General features: G+C 34.4%; 2 protein-coding genes and 1 long non-coding RNA gene across 4 annotated transcripts; 2 read left to right on the top strand and 1 right to left on the bottom strand.

The window, feature by feature from the left end:
• Window positions 1–3,578: 3,578 nt before the first annotated feature.
• Window positions 3,579–4,170, top strand: LOC112508078. Its single transcript, XR_003068603.1, has 2 exons — window positions 3,579–3,728; window positions 3,840–4,170. It is a non-coding gene; the product is annotated as an uncharacterized LOC112508078 (long non-coding RNA).
• Window positions 4,171–4,985: 815 nt separating this feature from the next.
• LOC112507597 (BTB/POZ domain-containing protein At1g55760-like) lies at window positions 4,986–8,936 on the bottom strand. Its single transcript, XM_025112244.1, has 4 exons — window positions 8,625–8,936; window positions 7,932–8,077; window positions 6,363–6,481; window positions 4,986–5,654 (listed from the first exon to the last, which is right to left on the bottom strand). Exons 1-4 carry the CDS (start codon window positions 8,741–8,743, stop codon window positions 5,052–5,054), a joined length of 987 nt encoding a protein of 328 aa, XP_024968012.1. The 5' UTR covers window positions 8,744–8,936; the 3' UTR covers window positions 4,986–5,051.
• A 5,544-nt stretch (window positions 8,937–14,480) lies between these two features.
• LOC112507781 (accelerated cell death 11) lies at window positions 14,481–19,744 on the top strand. 2 transcript variants are annotated; one of them, XM_025112492.1, is made up of 6 exons: window positions 14,481–14,588; window positions 14,942–14,978; window positions 15,973–16,264; window positions 16,912–17,084; window positions 18,101–18,246; window positions 19,477–19,744. In XM_025112492.1, exons 3-6 carry the CDS (start codon window positions 16,070–16,072, stop codon window positions 19,581–19,583), a joined length of 621 nt encoding a protein of 206 aa, XP_024968260.1. In that variant the 5' UTR covers window positions 14,481–14,588; window positions 14,942–14,978; window positions 15,973–16,069; the 3' UTR covers window positions 19,584–19,744. The 2 variants fall into 2 exon arrangements, with proteins under 2 accessions (XP_024968260.1, XP_024968261.1); XM_025112493.1 differs by lacking the exon at window positions 14,942–14,978 and having other exon boundaries at window positions 14,487–14,588.
• Window positions 19,745–21,135: the final 1,391 nt, after the last annotated feature.

Here is a 21,135-nt window from a genome sequence, read left to right as displayed (position 1 = left end):
TACTTCTTATTTCAAATCGTCGCCTATCTACTCTGATATATTTGCGCTCGATTTCTCTAGATCAACTCTTCTATCTCGATCTCTCATCTCTCAACTTTGTCAACTGTCGATCCATATCAACTCTCGATCTCTCATCTTCAAACTTCAAATTTCAGACGCAAAAAACAAACAGTCTGACTGATTCAGATTTCAGACTTCAGCACAACCTCTTAAAAATCAGAAGTGAATTCAGACTTCAAACTTCAGCACCTCTTAAAAAACAAACGCCACATAAGTTTTTTTTCTTATTGGAAAACTAATTAAAATAGTTAATTTGAATTGTGATTTTACCTCTTGGTTATTTTTCTCCTAAAACAATCAAAATGTCACTATCTCCACAAGTAGCAGGTCCGCAATTTACAAAGAGGTCAAAGTGTAAAAAAATGAAGTTTCTAAACCATAGGAACAGGGACCAAATCTGTAAAATATATATAGGTTGCAGTATACTAATTTATAGATTTGGTCCCTACACTTGCGGATCTGGTTCAAAAACTTTTTTTTACACTTTGACCCATCCATAAATTGCGGACCTGCCACTTGTAGAAGTAATGATATTTTTGATGATTTTGGAGAGAAAAATGTTAAGGGACGTTTGTTTATCTCTTAATAATTTCATTCAGATGCACGAGATGTGTCTTTTGTTGGAGGGGCATCCCATGGACACATCCCTTTTTAGATAGTGTTCTTTTTTATTAACTTGAATATCCAATCTGTCATGTGAGTCGACTAATACCAGGGCGACCACCTGCTTTACGGGTAGCCCGGAGTCATCGCAGTTGAACCTCTATGGCCACAAAGAGATTTTTATTCATATTTGGATTTGAACCTAGAACCTCAAGACACTATTGACCTTTAAGGGCAAGTTCAAATCAATCAGACATCACTCTTTGTAGTTAGTGTTTGTTTTGTTCATGGTCCATTGGATGGTGGCTCTACAGTAACAACAAAGGCTTCAGCTTTTGAAGAAAATTATTGATAAACATAGGATGTTTGAGATACATTAAGGGATGTTTGGTAGTTACTGAATGGTTTGATGCAGAATTATTAAGTGGTCAGACTAATTAAGAGATTCTCATGATTATAGTGTAGAATGAATTATAATTGTTTGGTAATTGTTTGCGATGAAATTAGGGTGATGAATAGTAAAGGAGGCCCAAGATGCAGAAGCATTAAAAGGATTTTAGAACCATTAAGAGAAAATTTTTTTGCCAAACAAGATTCACCTCTTAACAATTCAGAGGTTGTCTCTTAATGGAACTATTAAGCGGTAAACAAACAACTATTTACTTTTCTCCCAAACGTAAATATATGAAAAGAAAAACATAATAATTAAAAAGATTAATAAAACTACCAAACTCTTCGTTTTAAAAAATATATCCATAAAATGACACCTTTTTTTTCATGTCGTGTTTAAGAATATGAGAAATCATTTTCTTTCGTTCCTTCCTTTTGTTTCTTTTTTTATTAAGCGTGGGTGTCTAAACCAGCTTGCACGCACCTCGACTAATCTCAAAGGCATACAGAACAACCAGGTAAATCCTCATCCGCCTTGCAGGACTCGAACTGGTGACCTCTATGGAATATCCCCAAAGGTGCAAGACTTATTGTCAGTTGAGCAAACACAGCTTCTTTTTTCTTCCCCAAATTCATGAACACGACATAAAGGTGAGCCTATCGGTCGTTTGTCGTCTTTCAAAAAAAGGAGTTTACAAAAAAAAAAGAGACGTTTGCAAACCTTTTGCTGTATTATTTTTCCCAATAAAATAGTCGAGATTCGTAAGATAAGCCAAAGAAGTGCAACTCACAAGAAAAAGGAACTCACAAAGAATGTTATTTTAGCGGTTGTTTAGTAATTGCTGAATGATTTTGTGCATAATGATTAAGTGGTGAAAATTATTAAGAGACTTTCATGATGATAGTGCAAAATGAAATATAATTGTTTGGTAATTATATACAATGAAATTAGGGCGTTGAATGGTTAAGTGAGACCTATGATACAAAATCACCCAAGGGGTTTTAGAACCATTAAGAGACAGGTTTTTTTTTTTTTTTTGCCAAACAAGATTCACATTTTAGCGATTCAAATGTTGCCTCTTGATGGAACTATTAAGAGGTAAATAGACAACCCTTAGTTATTACTCTTATACAATATATAAATCATGCTCCTTTTGAGGCGTTGTGGACGTCACATCGGAATGAAAACAAACCCTGCCACGGGACGTGCCAAAGATCCTCGTTAAGAGATTTACATTGTATTTATTATGTTAGTTTTCGTTCATAAAGATCAAAATGGAATGTCGTTTTACATTTACAATGTTCTAAATTAACGTAAAAGAATTCAAATTGTGAAGGATGCATATGCTACTGATATTTATGGTAAGACGGAAAAATAGAAATGGAAATATCTGTTTATTTTTGACAATCTGTTATTTCTTTATTTATACATACATACGTGGACTTCCGTAAATTGATCCATAAATTATGTCCAAGAACGAAACAGAGTTTGCTCTCCATCATCATCGTTATCTTGTCGTATTCTTCTACCCTTTTTCGATTCGAATTCAATTGCCACAGACGTAATATTCCGTGAAACAATTTCTGTCTGGATTCTTTATCAGAGTTTCCATCATTCAATCATCAAACGATTTATGGGGGATCCGAAAATGTGGTGCGGTAGGATATGCATAATTTGCACATGCGTGATACTGGTCGGGATTGCAATCGGGCTGTTGTTTGGTTTTGGCATATTCAACGAAGGAGTTCAAAAAATCAAGAACATATTTCGTCTTTCTCAATGTCAGACATATCCTTACATTTTCATTGGCAGATCTTTTCGTTCCCCTCCTCCGTTTTAACGTCCATCATCATCTGTACAGAAAATTACAATTAGAAATCGGACACGGATCTTGTATCGTTCTTTGTAAATTATTATTTAACTGAAATTAAGAATTCTCGTTTATTTACATTAATAGATGATTTTAAATATATTATTTCAATTTATTATTATTTTAAAAGTGATAAGTTATATTAATTTGTTTGTCTCTTAATAAAACCATTAAGAGATAATATCTGAATTGCTAAGATGTGAATTTTGTTTGACAAAAAAAAGTTTGTCTCAATGATTTTAAAACCCTCTGAATGATTTTGTATCATGACCCTCCCTTAACCATTCAGCGCCTTAATTTCATTATTAATAATTATCAAACAAGTATATTTCATTTTGCATTGTATCAGAGTCTCTTAAGGGCCGTTCACCAAATGCTTACTCGGGGTAAACGTTTACCAAGTCACATTATCTCACCGGATGAATATGATAATGACCAAAAATCATACCCGTTAAGAGCGAAGACAAGGACCAATATTATTACCCGGTAAGTGATGACGACAACTCTTACCACGATTAACACTTATTAAATAAGTTGTTACATACAATGTCATTTTTGGTAGAATAAAATCTTACTTGACAGCGACAACGTTGAATTTTACCGTTACGTTTGGCGGGTAAGCGTTTAGGTAACGGCCCTCCCAAATCGACAAATATATCGGTAAGAAATCTCCAAGAAGCGAAACCACAGAAAACTAGGTTTAGAAATTCCAATCGAATCGGAGAACAATATGAAGATCACTGTAATGATAGCTGATGAACAGATCATTACATCAGAATTAGATCGCGAATCGGAGATGAATCCGTAAGAATTTCTTTCCTTTTATCGTTAATCTCAAAACCCTAGAAAATGTTTCCTTTTTGTTGTTTGAAATTGGTGTGGAATAATGTTATTCAGTTCTTAATTGCATTTCAGCTATGGAGTACCTGATCTTTGATGTGAGTAACAGAGTGATCTTGACTCAGGAGTGACCGGAATAAGTTGCCGGACCGTTTAAGGGTGCGTCACCGGCCGAGATCTGAATTACGTCGGCGACAGGTGGAAGAGAAGAGATGCTGAATCGGTAAGCTGCTTAAACCAGTGACACTAGTGAGATTGCAAATTTTTTGCTGTCATACTCATTACTGAAATCACTGAAATGCTTTCTGCTTACAAGAGAAGCTTTTATTTATGAATGCATAGTTTTTATGCTGTAGATTTTGATCTTCCATCAATGAAATTCAGGGGCTGATTACTTTTCTTCTTCCATGAAACCCTCTGGATTAAGTTGTCTGTTTGGATAACTTTGTTGGGATAACTTTGTGTCTCCGAATAACAGAAGACCGATGGGTTTGAGATGTAGAGATATTTTTCACAAAATAATCAATGGTCTGATGGTTAGTTCATTGTTTTTCATATGTGAGGTCCTGAGTGAAATTCTTTTGTTGCAATTTTTTTAGAAACATAATAAATATGAAATTAAGAGGTAAAAACTAAGAAAAATGGCACTACCAGGATTCAAACTCGGGAATGGGTGGGAAGAAAAGGTCTACGAACTAACTCTCTACCAAGAAAAACTTGTATTATTGTCGTAGTTCAAAATATATATGATGACATATAACAAATAGATATGGTGGACTTTTCACGACCCTATAGTTTTTTACACTACGACAGAGGAACGAAGCGGTGACACGTGCCACCGTATCCAATGCACTGGGTCCATCCCTGAAAAAAACCGATGGGTTTAAGAGAGGCAGACAAAGAGAGAGGATTGGATTGTTTATGGGGAATATATGGTATTAAATTGTTTGAAGTGGGGTAACGGGGAAAGCGAGGGGTGTTGGTCATTTTAGCTCAATTGCTTAACGATTAAGTCGTAAAGGAACACTCCTGTATGGTTGTGTCAATAAGTCGTCCAGAACATTAAGTTTTAAGTAAACAACACCTTTGTGATATAAGAGACTATATTAAGATTCAAAGATTGTGTAGTTTGTAAGTGATAGATAGCTACAAGGGATTTTCGATTTTTTTCATGCACACAAACAACTAGCATACTCGAGCTTTCACGACACCAATTTATGTACCAGAAAGATCGGATCTTATAGTACACCAGAAATGGCGAATCATTAGACATAGCAAAATAGCATCTCAGAAACCTTTCCATATGGAAAGAACTTCATTAAAGACTTCCCATATCAGTTCTCTGTCTCCCGATTGTATAAATGTACTGAATTCTTCTTGAATCTCGTATATCTTACCGAACTTAACGAGATAATGCATGCAACAAATCTTCAGCCTTTGTAGACTGTATAATTTAGCGTTTTGGAGCCTCACCAACACGTTCTTTGTGTTGATATCTTCCAAAAGACTATCGTGACACGCCTCTTTTAGGTCCAAAACTTCGTACTTATCAGCCGCTCTAAGAAGATCGAGCCTGTAAGTGAGAAAATCTTTGTTCCCTATGTTACCGTATAATGAGCTGAGAAAAGCTTGGCAAGCTTCAATGGACATATCAGGAATGTTAATGGTGGAGAGCTCTTTTTCTTTCAAGTCATGAGAGAACATGCTATAAAAGACTGGGGACCGTGCAGCAAGGACTGCACGGTGGGCCCCAATGCTTCCATCGGCAGCATTGATGATGATATCTGTGTGAATGCTTTCTGATAGCATTCGACCAAGAGAGGTAAGGGCGGTTGCATATGATTCCTTTTGCGCCACCCCTTCCGCCCAGATGGAGCACGATTCACCGCCCTGCTTCACACATCATAAATGTCATTTTGGAAAACAAGCAACGAACATGAAAAGTTCAAAGGGTAAAATGTAACCAAATGAAACGAAGTTCGTTTTGGTTCCCATTTACTGTAATGCTCTCAAGAGTAAATTACATTTTTCGTCCCCATGGTTTGTTAAAAGTTGCGATTTTCATCCCTGTGGTTTAGAATTGTGGTTTTCGTCCCTATGGTTTGTAATTCATTGTTATTTTCGTCCTTGTGATTAGTACTTTATTGTTATTTCTGTTTTTGTAGTTTACAATTCTTTAAGGTTTTAGTCCTTTGTATTTAAAGGTAGAAATTTGTCCATGGATGAAAATAACAATAAATTGCAAATTGTAGGGACGAAAATCATAGTTTCTAAACCATAGGGACAATAATTGAAACTATTAACAAACCACAAGGACGAACATTGCAATTTACTCCACGACCAATATAACAAATTTTTGAAGTTTCATATTTTTGTACCCATTTTGACCATCAACTTGTTGATCTTGTAACATTTGATGACGTTGATGTCAAGGTTATCATTTACTTTGTTGTAACTCTTTGTAAATGAGTATCCACACCATCAAATGTTACAAGATTAACATGTTATCAGCCTAAATGAGTATAAACTAGAAATTTTTTGAAATCGTGTTGCAATTTTATGCATCTTTACTGAATTTCGAATGATAAGATCAATTACTTGGGGAGATGCGGTCTTCAGGTCAAGAAATTCAACATCGATGATGAACTTCCCTGTGAATGGAACCTCGAGTGCCCAAACAAAATCATCGCTACTTTTTAGCTGTTTATCCCTAATTTCTGCATCGGTGTCGTTAGCAAGCAAAACAATGTTACTTCGTTGTGAACACATTTGGTTGCAAAAATATAGAACTTGACTGTAAAAAACGTATCGTTTTACAAGGATCATGTGAAAATGTGGATTGTTTAGAAAACTAGCTAATAAACTACTTGATAATGCTAGTGGTTTTGGTCATTTTTTGTAAAAGGTAAATTGCATGAAAAAGTCAACGTACTTTAACTTGATTCATATTTCGGGTAACGTATTCTTAAAACTTTCATTTTGGTACCTAAGGTGTAAAGTTTTAAACATTTAAGTACCCGGTTGATACATTAACAGGTTATCATGCTGATGTGGTATTCAACTCAATATTATTTGCTGATGTGACTAGTGATATGAATTTTTTGAATCTAAAATTAGTCTTTTTTTTAATCTAAAACTAGTTTTCAACCGGTTACCCTGGTACTTAAATGTTTAAAACTTCTTAGCTACCAAAATGAAAGTTCTGAAAGTACGTTGCTCAAAATAAGAATCAAGTTAAAATACATTACTTTTTCATGCAATTTGTCCCTTTGTAAAATACAAATTTTATAATTGTTAAACTAAAAAGAAAACCCCGAAGCTTGTTGAAACTCCATTTGAAGTCTAGAGTATCACCAACAGATCCATTAAGTTACAATTTCTAAAAAAATATTACACATTCTCTATTTTAGAAATTTCAATATTAAAATATTTTTTAAAAATATTAGATTATTAAAATATTTTTTAAAAATATTAGATTATTAAAATATTTTTTAAAAATATTAGATTATTAAAATATTTTATAATTTCATCATTCCAGTACATCAAAAAAGCCAAATACAAGAACAGACTAACAGGGACCGTTAAAACTTAGAACCATTTATCAAATATTTATCCAGTAAGTGCTTACGGTAAAATTTAATACTATTATTTATTTATCACGTAAGATTTTAATCCACTAAAATGATATTGTATGCAACAATTTAACCAGTAATACCACGGTAAGAGTCATCGCTCTCATTTAACGATTAAGAATCATGGTCCTTGTCTCGCTCTTACCGGGTAAGATTCTTGGTCCTTACCATATTCATCCAGTAAGGTAATATGACTTGGTAAGCGCTTACCCGGATAAGTATTTGGTAAACGGCCCCTTAATATAAAATAATAATAATAATTTTATCTCATCAGTGAAAATGAGCAAAAAAAATCATTTCTCTCTTCTCACATTAAGTTTTAAAAATTTCTCTAAAATTTTCCGAAAACAATAAAGAGAATTTGTTGGAGCAAAAGAGAAAAAAAATCTCGATTTTTATTATTTTATAGAATTCGTTCGTGATGCCCTAAAAATCTAAGTTTATGACTCGTCAAATACGCTCTTTTAATAAACTCAAAAATAAACCAACTTATGTTTGAACAAAAAGCGAAACAGAATATGGGTACTAAATTTACCGGGATGAACCAAAACCTTGCGACCTTCGGATAACGAGACGAGTCGAATGATGAAGGAAACAATCGGAGGGCCGTCTTGAGTTAAATTTGATATCTCTGGATACAGCTTAATCAATAAGGTTCGATTCTTCTCCACAGCTAAATGCCTGATTTCAAATAAAAGGAAATGACTCAAAAATCAACCAGTAATTGTGTAATGAATCATATTTGGTTGGACAATTGCATGAAAAAGTAACATACTTTAACTTGATTTTTATTTTGAGTAACGTATTTTCCAAACTTCTATTTTGGTACCTAAAATGTAAAGTTTTAAACATTCAATGATCTGGGTAACCGATTGAAACATTAACCGATTACCATGTTGCTAAAAAAAGGATCAATTTGGGCAATTTTTTCAGGGTATCAAGAACACCATGGTCTTTCCAAAAAGGGTTTGTAAATCATAGCAATATTCTATTTCGTTGCAGGCAAAAATTCAATAAAATCAAGAACCAGATAACGGAATAGGTTGATGTCCACTGAGTTTACCAGAGCTGATATTTTACAACTGTAATTTATCGGCATTAGTTTAGGTATAACCTGACACACCCTCTAAAAAAACACCCATTTTGAAATCTTGATATTTGCTTTGGAAATCAAAAATAACTCGAATATTGTACAGACAACTCAAACGGGTTTCTCGAATAAACTCACCAATTCCATTTCCCGATCCGAAACGGATTCGATTTCCGGTACGTAAAAGCCGCCAAGTTGTCGATTCGCCATTGAGCAAGGCGTGAAGTCGTATCCACCCGATAAGCCGAATCGTTCATCCTAGCGAAAGCCAACGCCGTTGTGATTTCATGGAAGCAGTCGAAAATCCCGTCCAACAACAACTCGCCGTGCTTTCCCAGATTGTCTTGCCGGAATTCTCTCCGGCCGGCAACTCTTCATATACACAAAAAAAAAAAAAAAAACACAGTTCACCACTCACTGTGTGTGACTGAAACCAAAAAAATTGGATTCTGGGTTCTTTCCCCTTTTTTGGAATTCAAGAAATCTTGAATTGGATTTTAAGCTTTTGGTGGCTTTTATTGCACTTCAAGAGTTGTGTTAATACGTGTCCTTTTAAAACCAAAATTCTTCGATGTTGCTTTCTTTAAACAGTATTCGTAGGGTCCCATGATTTAACATTTATTTTAAAATATTTCAATCAATCAAACTATAAAAAATGATAAATTGTATTAAAAAGTAACGTACTTTAATTTGATTTATATTTTGGTAACGTACTTTCAAAACTTTCATTTTGGTACCTAAGATGTAAAGTTTTAAACATTTAAGTATTCGGGTTTCTGGTTGAAGTATTGACCGGTTTTCATGTTGATGTGGTATCTAATTCAGTATTATTTGCTGACGTGGTTAGTGACATGAATTTTTTTTTTAATTAGTCTTCAATCGGTTATCCGGGTACTTAAATGTTTAAAAGTTTACATCTTAGGTACCAAAATGTAAGTTTTAAAGTACGTTATCTAAAATAGGAATCAAGTTAAATTACGTTACTTTTTTCATGCAATTTGCCCATAAAAAATAGGGTGATTTAATATACATCCATATTATGTGAGGATAAAATCAAACATCGAAAATGTAAAAAGTAAGTCTTGATGTTGATGTCTGTGAAGAAGAAATCAGTATCTAAAGATGTATTTAGCAATATATAGAAGTGTATTTAGGGCTTGTTTGTTAGTAACTTAATGAGTTTAATGAGACTCACAACATATTCGGTTAGCTATACATAATTGTTTGGTAGTGGCTTAATGTTTACCTCTTAATAGTTTCATTATGAGACAGCTTCTGAATCGTTAATAGGTGAATCTTGTTTGCCAAAAAAAAGTCTGTATCTTAATGTAACTAAAATCCTCTTAATGATATCGCATCTTGTGCCTCCCTTAACCATTCAACGCCCTATTTTATTGTAACCAATTACCAAACAATTATATTTCATCTTGCACTATATCACGAGAGCCTCTTAATCATTCTGACCATTTAATCATTTTGCACCAAACCATTCAACAACTATTAAACAACCCCTCCATTTCGTAACTTTCAAAATGTACTTTTCGATACAGACCAAGAATCATGTCCGGAAAGCGAGAGTGATGATTTTTACTCGATTAATATTTGTTGGGTAAGAGACACTTATATTATGTCATTTTGATGATCGAGAATCTTACTGAAAGGTGACGACGATTCTTACAAGCGTTAATCTGACTAGCGATTGGAACTGTTAAATGTTAATAAAATTTGAGGTGTGTTGGTGATGGGAAGGAACACAGTCTTTTGTCCTTGGAAGCAAAGTATCTCTTTAAATCACTCAAAGTAAAGTAAGAAGGTGATATAATAAAAATTCAATAAAAAATTTATATAAATACTGCATAGGAATTTGTTAAAAAGTGAATTTGGGTCAGAAAATATCTGAAAAATGAAACCCTGTTGATTTACTATTCTGTCAAATTCCAAATTTTTATATACTATATACATATACATATATAAATATTTGAAATATATTTGAATCGTTAAGAGATGAATCTTGTTTGGCAGAAAAAAGTCTGTCTCTTAATGATTCTAGAACCTTCCGAATGATTTTGTATCTTAAGTCTTACTTAACCATTCAGTGCCCTAATTTCACTGTAAACAATTACCAAACAATTATGAAAGTCTCTTAATCATTCTGACAATTTAATAATTCTATATCAAACAATTCAACAACTATCAAACAACTCCATTGTATAAAGAATATCAGTTTTTAATCATTAAACAATACAGGTTCGACTTCGCAATAGATATTTGTTTGAAAATTTTAATTTCGAAGAATCAAGTTCGACACGATAATTGACCCGACAAATAGATAGCAACACGTGTCAATCATTTATAGTTTACAAAGTGTATTTATTTATGGTAGGTCGATAAATAGCACTAGATCGATCATAAAAGCATCTTTAACAGATTCTTTAAAATGAAGAAAATGAAGATTTTGGACAATTTTTTGCTTAAACAGATTATTTAAAATGAACCTTTAATACGTTGTACTTACACAAAACTACTTAAAATCTTGAATTTTAAGTAATATGCATCAATAAACAGTAATTCATGCAATAAAAAATGATTTTTAATAGTTTTTGTCAAATGCTTTATAATATAATATAGATAACCGTGAAATATACTCTTAAAAGGCATAAATCATCACAAAATGATTAAGATGTTGTTTGTTATTTGTCGAATGGTTTGATGCAGAATGATTAAGTGATCAGAATGATTAAGATGCTCTCATGATATAATGCAAAATAAAATATAATTGTTTGATAATTGTTTACAATAAAATTAAGACGATAAATGGTTAAAGGATGTTCAGAATGCAAAATCATTCATATTATTTTAGAAACATTAAGAGCCAGATTTTTTTTTTATCAAACAAGATTCAACTCTTAACGATTCAAAAAATGTATTTTAATAAAACTATCAAGAGGTAAACAAATAATCTTTAAATATTTTATAGAAAAAATCTGAAATGTTAATTTATTGGGAGTATTAATAATGTAAAAACCCTATGGATTGGGTAACGGGAGGAATGGACGTATTACCTGAAGGAGGAAGGACACGTGGAAGAAAACGACAGGTTAAACTGCCACCTATTGTTTTGCATTTCAAAAGTAGTTGAAAATCCCTCACCAACTGCTTTACCCGTTCAATTATCGGTGCTCGTCACGTGATTTAACGCCACGTGGCCACCTCACATATTTATGGGCATGGCTCTCAATAAACTAACAAATGTTTGTAACCGCCTGAATTATTAAGAAATAAATCTTATTTGATAAAAAAAAAATATGTCTTTTAATGCTTCTAAAATCATTTGAATGATTTTGTATCTTGGGTATCTCTTGATTATTAAACGCTCTAATTTTATTGTAAACATCTATATCATGAGAGTCTTTTAATCATTCTGACCACTTAATTATTTTAGACTAAACCATTCAGCAACTGACAAACAGCCACGAAGATTTGTTCTTGTTTATTCGTTTAACTTAACCGAACAAGTGAATGAATGCGAACGATAAATGAACATATATTTTTGTGTTATGTTTGTTTGTTAAGAAAATGTGTCTGTTCACATTCGTTTATGTTCGTTCGTTAAGATGTTAAACGAATATGAATAATGAACAAACATAAACAAAAAACACCCCTCGTTCTTCAAAAATAACGTAACAAAATGACAAATCAGATAACTTAAGAGGGGTAAAAAAAGAATTCTAAAAATATAATTCTAATAATGTTTTTACGTATTAATGTCATAGGGAGAGGTTCATTTGAGAAGTGATAAGTATTTGAGAAATTACGACTTTGATTGGTCAAACGAAAAATATAGGGGTAGTTTTATAATTTTTAGAAATAGGCGGTAAACAAGTGTATATGTGAATCAGTTAACTAATTCATATGTGAATTACACGGGTTCATATGTGAATCAGTTAAATAGTTCATATGTGAATTAAAAAAATTCACGTATGAACATAGTTCATACGTGAATCACACAGGTTTACATATGCACTTGTTTTGCTGCCTGTTTGTAACAGTTGCGAAACTACCCCTCTATCTTCCACATACCATGCGAGGAATTATCCAATGTCAAAGCCGCAAATATTGACCAGATGTAGCGTTATGATCACTTATTTACTTCTCAAATACTTACTTCCCAAATGAACATATGGCTAATGTCACAATATCTATATATGTATGTATGTATGGGTTGGGTTCATGTAATACATTTTTTTACACTTGAAATTTCACAACAAAACATTGTGAAGGTAAAAGACACCCAAACCTTCACATACAAAAATATTGTGAAGGTTACCTTCACAGCAAAAATATTGTGAAGACTACCTTTTACAGCGTTTCGTTGTGAAGTTTCAAGTGCAAAAAAATGGTCTCACGAGTCATACGAAAACATGTTGGTCTCACGTGATCCCAAATCACATACACACACACACACACTAGTTGTGTACCCGCATGAGGTGTTGTATTATGGAACTATCTATTGTTAAACACTTTATGGTCATAGAAATGTCCAAGAAAATTGAGCCCAACCCGCTATCGAATTAAAGGTAACAACCAAATCTAGCCCAACCCAAATCTCTAATTCTACACTCGCACGATGCAACATGATTCACTTAATTTTATAAGCCAAAAGCTCGAACCATCAATTACATTCAGTACTATAGACGAGGAACAAAATCAGCAATGATGTGTAAACCACAAGGGTGAAAAGAACAATAAAATGTAGACTATAAGAACGGCAACTAACCACAAGGGTGATGTCTGATTGGTTCGAGCTTAGACTCCAAAGGCCAAAAGTGTCTGGAGGTCCCATGTTCAAATCCAATGAGGAATAAAAATCCCTTTGTGGCACGGAGGTTCAAATGCGGTGACTCCGGACTAACTGCAAAGCAGATGGTCGCCATGGGATTCGTCGACTCACATAGTGGGTTGGATATCCAGGATAATAGAAAAAAAAAACGAGAACTATCACTTCAAAAGCATATAGACGAAGATAGCAATTTTCAAAAGACACATAGATGAAAACGTAGTTTTCTCAACAAGCCAGAGGAAACATCCAACAAAGTAACAACAACCTATCCGCGACATTAAATATCCCCCTCCCTCAAACGTGTAAACTAAAATCCCATCCATAATCGGTGAAAAGATTCAACGCCACGAGAGTTCAAAATCGAATACATCATCTGTTTCACCCTTCGTGGAATCGAAACCAATCTCTAATATCATATGTAGAAGGCAATATTCAACATTGTAGAACTTAGACATGTGTCTGCACCGTGTATTCAGTAATCTAACAACCTTATCAGCTTCTAGAAAGCCTACCAGACATGTATCTGCACCTTATGATTATTACAAAGCATTTGACAAAAAATCTTAAAAGCAATTTTTTATTCATGAAATATTGTTTATTGATGCACATTACTTAAAATTCAAGATTACAAGTAAATTGTGTATAAGTACAACTTATTAAAGCTTCATGTTTGAATCCGTGTAACTAACTGCAGATAAACTGGACGTTGGCTTGTCCCTTATGTCTTGTTCATGTCCTGTCGGTCGTTGACTTGGCCCTTCTGCTCCATTTTCGAACATATTAAATAACTTTGGATTTATATATCACTCAAAACCATAAAATTAGCATCAAGAGTGGCCAAGAATAGAAGAAAACATGAAACATGGTTGCCATTTCGAGCTTTTAAGGGCCACTTACTAAATGATTATCTGGTAAATATTTATCAGGTAATTTTTCATACCAGATAAACATGGTAAAGATAAAAAACCTTACCCGATAAGAGCAATGATAACGATAAAGAGTCTACAATCTTATTCGATAAAATAAATTACAGTGTTGACTCGTTAAACGCTTACCGGGTAAGCATTTAAGTAAACGGTCCGGACAGGTACGGTGCCGGGCCGGGTCGGAATCTCTACCCAACATTGTATCGGATTCCTTTCTATCCACTCCTCCACTCCATCGAGATCGACTTCCTCTGTTCAACTTTCGGCCCACACCCCTGCAACTTCCAGCCAACACCTCTGATACGTTTTCTTCGTCGATCCGGCCATCGTGAACAGGTAACTTCTGGCAATTGACTTTTATCATCTGATACGTTTTCTTCCTCGATCGATTTGCAGATTTAACTCAACTTCTACCAGATCGTTCTATCTTCATCTTCACACCCGATCGATTTGCAGATTTAACTCGATATATTTTAAATCCACCACCATCAACCTGCGATTTCGTCTTGTTTTCTGCAAATCGATCATGTTTTAGTAGGGTTTTCATTTGTCTGTACCACATGGAGTGAAATTGAAAGACTAAACATACTTGTACAATATATTGAAACCAATAACAACACCATAGCTGTCAAGAATTCAAACCTTCTGGTCCCTGATTTCAAGCTCGATCTCCATCTCTTGTTTTGCAGATTTAACCTATTGTTTACACATCTATCGATACAGCAGGTAGTTTAATTTTATCTTATTTCTTTGGTTGGTCCATAGTCAATCCACAATCATAGCACTATCACTTCAAATTTCTTGATCATTGCCTGGAATAGTATCACTTGTGTAGCTTGGTACAGTTGTTGATTTTATTCATATTACACTTTTTTCTGGAAGGTTGTCTCGGACAATGCCTAAACTAATCCCAACAAATTGTGACGTCAACCTGAAATTGAATCCTGGCAGATGGGATATTTACCACATCCCTTGGACCTCAATCACTATGCCACAACCCTTGTGGTTTTCATATCACACTTGTTGGTTATATCCTTTGGCAATTTCATATATTTTGTTGATACGCCATTGTTGATTTTATTCATATTTGTTAATTTTCATTTAGATTGATTATTTGGAGAAAAAAGACTAACCATCTCGTCAGGGGTAAATTGGTCATTTTATCGGTTCTTTTCTGCCCGGTTCTGTCTTGCCAAACATTGAACAAATGTCCTTTTTTGTTCTATCCAGGGACGGACCCAAGGTTTTTTTTTGTGTTGGCACATGTCACTTTGCCATTCCTCTGTCTTAGAGTAAAAAATATAGGGTCGTAGAAAGTGTCACCATATCAATTTGTTGTGTGCCACCGTATATACATTGAAACTACAATAAGGACACGAGTTTTCCTTGGTGGAGTTGGTTTGCAAGGCCTTTCTTCCATCCCAGACCCGAGTTTGAATCCTGTTAGTGTCATTTTCTTAGTTTCTAGCTTTTAATTTCATATTTGTTATGTTTTTGAAAAAAAATTTGCAATAAAAGACTTGAACACATGACCTTCCATATGAAAAGCAATGAACTAACCAACAGACCGATAATGATTTTGTGAAAAAGATCCTTATATTTGTTTCTTATAGTCAAATAGTGCCACTGCTTGAAAAAATTCCTGGGTAGTCATTGCTTCCGCTGGGTACCAAATGCACTCTATACACCCCCCCTTAATGTAACATGTTTATGACTGCAGATGCAACAGACAAGTTATTCAAGTAAAAGTTGAATAGAACAAATAAGCATCATTGATAGACCTTAAACAAAAAAGAGAGGAGGCGCATATCTTCCGGATGGATTCAGCCAACGGGGACAAGCCTCTGAGAAAGATTTCAGAAGCTTTCAAGGACATCGCCAACTGTATTAACTCCCAAAACCCTCAACAACTGGAGCTCGCCCCTTTCTCTCAAGCTTGTTCTCTTGTTTCCCCTCTCTTCCGATGCCTTGGTATTGCATTCAAGTTCGCCGAAATGGACTATGTTGCCAAGGTACACTCACTCATCAACATTTTCTTAAATTCATGAATTGTATTCACACTTTACCTTCCCGTGGATTTGTGGGATTTCGGATCATTGGGATTGGATTTCCTATGTTACAATATTATAATAGAGTTGGGTGTTAGCGCACACTAAGGGACTGTTTATAAGCAGCTTAATGAGCTTAACGGGACTCGCAACTTATTCGGTCAGCTATATATGACTGTTTGGTAGTGGGTTAATGAAATAGAAAGTGGCTTATTCAGCAAGCTGGGGAGCTTTATGCAGAAAGCCAAGTTTAAGAAAGGTAAAAGAGCATTTGATACTATTCATATGTTAAACTGTAAATTACATGTCAAAACTTAAAACATCTCAATAATTCCAGGAACTCCTTAAGTTCCCAATTAAAAAACATGATCATTCCATCTATGAAAAAACCCTCCCAAGCAAAAACCTTTTTAATCTATAGAGACAAATTAATCCACACAAACATCTTAATCCATATAGGACTTACTGGAAAACCCACCAAACAACCCCAACATGCTTTAGGTTATTTTGATTTTAGTTGTGAATGAAAACTTGGTTTTTTATGCCTCTGTAAATTATGTTTTATGACGATTGATTATGGGATTTTGACTTTCATTTTTGTGTGTGCCCAGGTGAACGATCTCTGTGAGACTTCGAAGTCAATATCGACCTTGCAATTGATGATGGAAAGGGATATTGAAGAAAATTGTGTGAGGAAGCCTGGCAGTCACACGAGGAATCTTTTGAGGGTGAAGCGCGGTTTGGATATGGTTAGAGTGCTGTTTGAGCAGATTATAACATCAGAGTACGTCTTTCTTCTACTTGATCAATTCAAGACTTTTAGAATGGCAATGCTTATCTAAGTGATGTTTGCAACTACATTAAATTACATGAAAAGTTAAATTTGATCATCAACTTCCTGTTCTGATTATAAAGATTAAAGGCTACTTCATGACTTCAAATTTGTTCATGTCTAAAATGGTGTGTTTGGTATCCGGACAAGATAGAACGATAGAATAGAACAGAGAGAACAGAATAGCTGTTCAACATTTGGTAAGACAAAAACAGTACATGTCATTTCACCCGCCCATTACACTTCTGTCCCGGAGGAAATGGGATTTGAGATCGAAACTGGACCTGAGAGAGACTAGACTTCTAGTAACAGTAGGTGCGCTACGACATAACATATAAAATGACCAATTTACCCCTTATGAGTTGTTTATATATTTTATATATTTTTATTGATTCTGTAATTTATTAAGTTATAATAAGATAAATATTTATGTAGTTTCCAAAATAAAAGGTTCATGTAGTTTCCAAATTTTATTTTATACCCTTTCTAGTTTCTATATTATTATTTTTAACTATTAATATCTAATGAATTACATAAATTAATCAAAATATAGAAATCGTATAAAAACAATATTTTGAGGACATTAAAGTGAAAGTTTAAAAAGCATAAAATACAATGAATAAAATTTAAAGAATTGAATAAAATGTAAAGAGGAAGGTGTATTTGATGTTTTAGAAGAGAATTAGGTTTTATTTTGAAGTTATATTGGTAAAACATAAGTTTGTTCCACCTTGTTCCATGGGGTGGGGGTGGAACACGCCTGTTCCACTATGTTTCTGGCTGTTCCACATAATAGTCCTGCCAAACATGGAACATTGATCCCAGTTCTGTCCTGTTCAGTGAACCAATACTCTCCCATTGTGTTTTAGTTAGAAACATTTCATTGCATCTTGTGTTAGGTAAATGAGCTTTTTTGTGGCCCCAAATATCTTGATATACGTGTGATGCTTGATTTGTGTCTTTGCCAGGGACAATTCTCTAAAGAATCCAGCATCAAAAGCTTATGCAGAAGTATTTTCTCCATATCATGGATGGGCTATAAGAAAAGCTGTTGCTGCAGGAATGTATGCCCTTCCCACAAAAGCACAGCTGTTGCAAAAGCTTAATGAAGATGGTGAGTATAAGTTACATCATGCTTTTCTATTAAATTTTCTCAGCTAGATAATGCAATCCGACCTGACTACGATAGTTGTCTAAGGGCTTGTTTGTTAGCAACTTAATGAGCTTAATGGGACTCACAACTTATTCAGTCAGCTATACATGAGTGTTTGGTAGTGGCTTAATGATATGGAAAGTAGCTTATTCAGTTAAATTGTAGGGGGAAGCTTTATGCATAAAGTCAAGTTTTTTCCCAAACCTGTTCATTCTAATTAAAAAAACACGCTACTTCCATTTATGAAAAAACCCTCCTGAACAAAATCATTCACAATCTATACAAACAGATTAATTCACACAGACTCATGAAGATTAAGGGGTCTGGGAATCAATTTGGTCATGGGTAACACTTTCCTCCTGAGATGTCCCATGAAAATTGCAACATTTTATTTTTTGGATTTTTTTGTTAATATTACACATCAGCCAATTATTATCATTGAAAACAAAGTTGATGGTATTGCATTAGGTTCACATGATTCCTTTATTTTTTCTTCCATATGGTATTTTAGATATTTGATGAATTACTAAACAGTACTCTTAAATTACGTGCCAAATCAAGTGTTGCATTTGTCATATGTGGAGGAGTACATTAAAGTCAAAAGAATTCCTTATATACACTTATTTGTTGTGATTTACATATCAAAGTGAAAAGAATTCCTCATTTACACTCTTTGTAAGGATGTGTCTTGCACACTGGACAACACAAAACAGAATAGGGATCACTGTTTCACGCTTGACAACACTTTTATGTGGAACAGACAGGAACATAGGGGTAAATTGGTCATTTTATATGTTTTGTCCTGTCCAGTTCTGTCTTACCAAACGTTGAACACCTGGATACCAAACGCACCCTAGAGGTCAAGGGTTCAAGTCCTAACCAAAGAAGAGGAGTTTGTGTGAATTCTGCCATATATGATGGTTACGTACATAAAAAAAATGTGAGCTTTGGCGCAACAATGTTGCTACATCTTATCTGATGGTCATGATTTCGTATTTCACTCGCTATTTCGATTCTTGTTCCACTTCTTCATACATACTACAATTACGTATCCTACATTGATTGGATTTTTTGCTGACGATTTTAAGTTTTTTCTTTGGTGCATTCCCGTTTGTAGTTTAGTCTTTCCGTTCTTCGTCTTATTTTTAGTTCTTAATATCCACTAATAACTGCTTTTCTTGTTACTTACAGAAGTATCTGCGAAGTCTGAGATGCAAAATTATGTTACCGCATCCACTCTGGTCGTTTTGTACATCGACAAGCTTTTCCTGTCAAGAGAACTGGGCACAGACTGGTGAATGGTTGAGTCACTCGATTATAATCCACTTCTACTAATTTAATCCTATCCTCTGCTTAACTTTTTGTATATCTTTCTCTGATGTCATTCAACAATTCTTAAGTCGAAATTGGCACCTGTTTCTTTTCTTGAGATCACATTCATTGCTTACAAGGATTCATCAATCATTAGTCATTACGCTTCTACGAGGTCCACAGAACAGAAAAAACCGGGCCCGGGTCCATAAAACGTTTGTTTGGAACTTGGGATCGGTTCAAGATCAAATCCAAAGCATTAGGTGTTTCGGATCCATTGATACTTGTTATAAACTCATGATGGGATGAGAATAATTAAACCAGTATGGCATAATAGTAGGCATCCGATACCTTTTTGTTAATTTCATTTGGATCCACTTGGGTATCCCGACATTTCCTCAGAAGGTCTTTAGGCCTCTATGAAACTTCCTATTACAGCCGGTGGGATCGCATAACAAGTGCTGCAGTGTAAGGTATTTGGTCTTAATCTATAAAAACTTTGCTTAATGAGTTCAGTTTTTAATTCAAGTATTCTCAGATTACGTCTGGCGGGATTTACGAGTTGCTATGTGGTCTGCAGGAATTGAACCCTGATCCAGTCATACCACTCTATTCAACATGTTGAGAAAGCATTGATATGGTACATACTCATTTCATTTTAGTGATCAGTAAACTTTAATCTGAATTTTTATTTAAGGTGATATAAAACGAATACATGAGACGCTCAATATCTCAACGCCGTCTTACAAAATACGTATTCAAGATTAGTAAGCAATACTTGACTTAATGTGTCCTTTAAGTGCATCTATCCAGCAACCATTTTGGTAGACATAGGTGAGTAGTAGTGAACTGTGGTGCAGATGGGTGGTAGAACCACTTTTCTTTTGGATGCTATAAGTTACAGAATACCATTAGCGAGCGACGTAGCGGGTGCTATATTTGGAACCCAGAAAACGGAGAAGACTCGAGCCCCTCGATAGACGATAGCTGCTGTATGATTCATGAACCTTCTCTCTCGAGTTAGAATTCTTAAAACCATCTGATTCCACTGTAGGTTGTAGCTTCTCAAAATTGGCCAAATATGCCGGGTTGGTCCAAAACAGTGTACAAAACCTGGTCAGGGGAATGCCGCTCGGGCGCATACACACGGGCCGCAATAAATTTTTGCTCAATTTTTTTTTTTTGATATTCAATAGTAGGACTAGAGTGTAAATGAGTCGAGTCGAGTATTAGGTTATTCGAGCTCGACTTGAAAAAATAGTATCAGACTTGAGCTCGATTAACCTTGAAAAAATATTCGAACTCGAGCTCGAATATTTTTTCAATGTTTGAGCTCATGCTTGATACTTGTTTATGAGCTCGAATTTGAGATCAATTAACTCGTTTATTTACTCAATGATTTTTATATTTTGATTATATATTTTGTAAGCATATAAAAATATTTGGCTCGAAAAAGTATATGCTCGAATGGCTTGACTCGACTCGACTCGTAAAGTTTAGTTGAGCTTTTGAACGAGTTGAGTCGAGTCGAACATTGTG

The sequence above is a fragment of the Cynara cardunculus genome (assembly GCF_001531365.2).
Source record: "Cynara cardunculus var. scolymus isolate 2C chromosome LG 2, CcrdV1, whole genome shotgun sequence".
Classification (NCBI taxonomy): domain Eukaryota; kingdom Viridiplantae; phylum Streptophyta; class Magnoliopsida; order Asterales; family Asteraceae; genus Cynara; species Cynara cardunculus.
This window is presented reverse-complemented; position numbering and strand designations above follow the sequence as displayed.

Bases quoted from the DNA above. Each gene is read 5' to 3' on its own strand.
- LOC112507597 (XM_025112244.1), bottom strand. From the start codon at position 8,743: ATGAACGATTCGGCTTATCGGGTGGATACGACTTCACGCCTTGCTCAA. The intron at 8,078-8,624 runs GTGAGTTTATTC...ATTTGAAATCAG, and splicing joins CGGATCGGGAAATGGAATTG to GCATTTAGCTGTGGAGAAGA. The intron at 6,482-7,931 runs GTAAATTTAGTA...ACACCGATGCAG, and splicing joins CAAGGTTTTGGTTCATCCCG to AAATTAGGGATAAACAGCTA.
- LOC112507781 (XM_025112492.1), top strand. From the start codon at position 16,070: ATGGATTCAGCCAACGGGGACAAGCCTCTGAGAAAGATTTCAGAAGCT. The intron at 16,265-16,911 runs GTACACTCACTC...GTGTGTGCCCAG, and splicing joins AAATGGACTATGTTGCCAAG to GTGAACGATCTCTGTGAGAC. The intron at 17,085-18,100 runs GTACGTCTTTCT...TGTCTTTGCCAG, and splicing joins GAGCAGATTATAACATCAGA to GGACAATTCTCTAAAGAATC.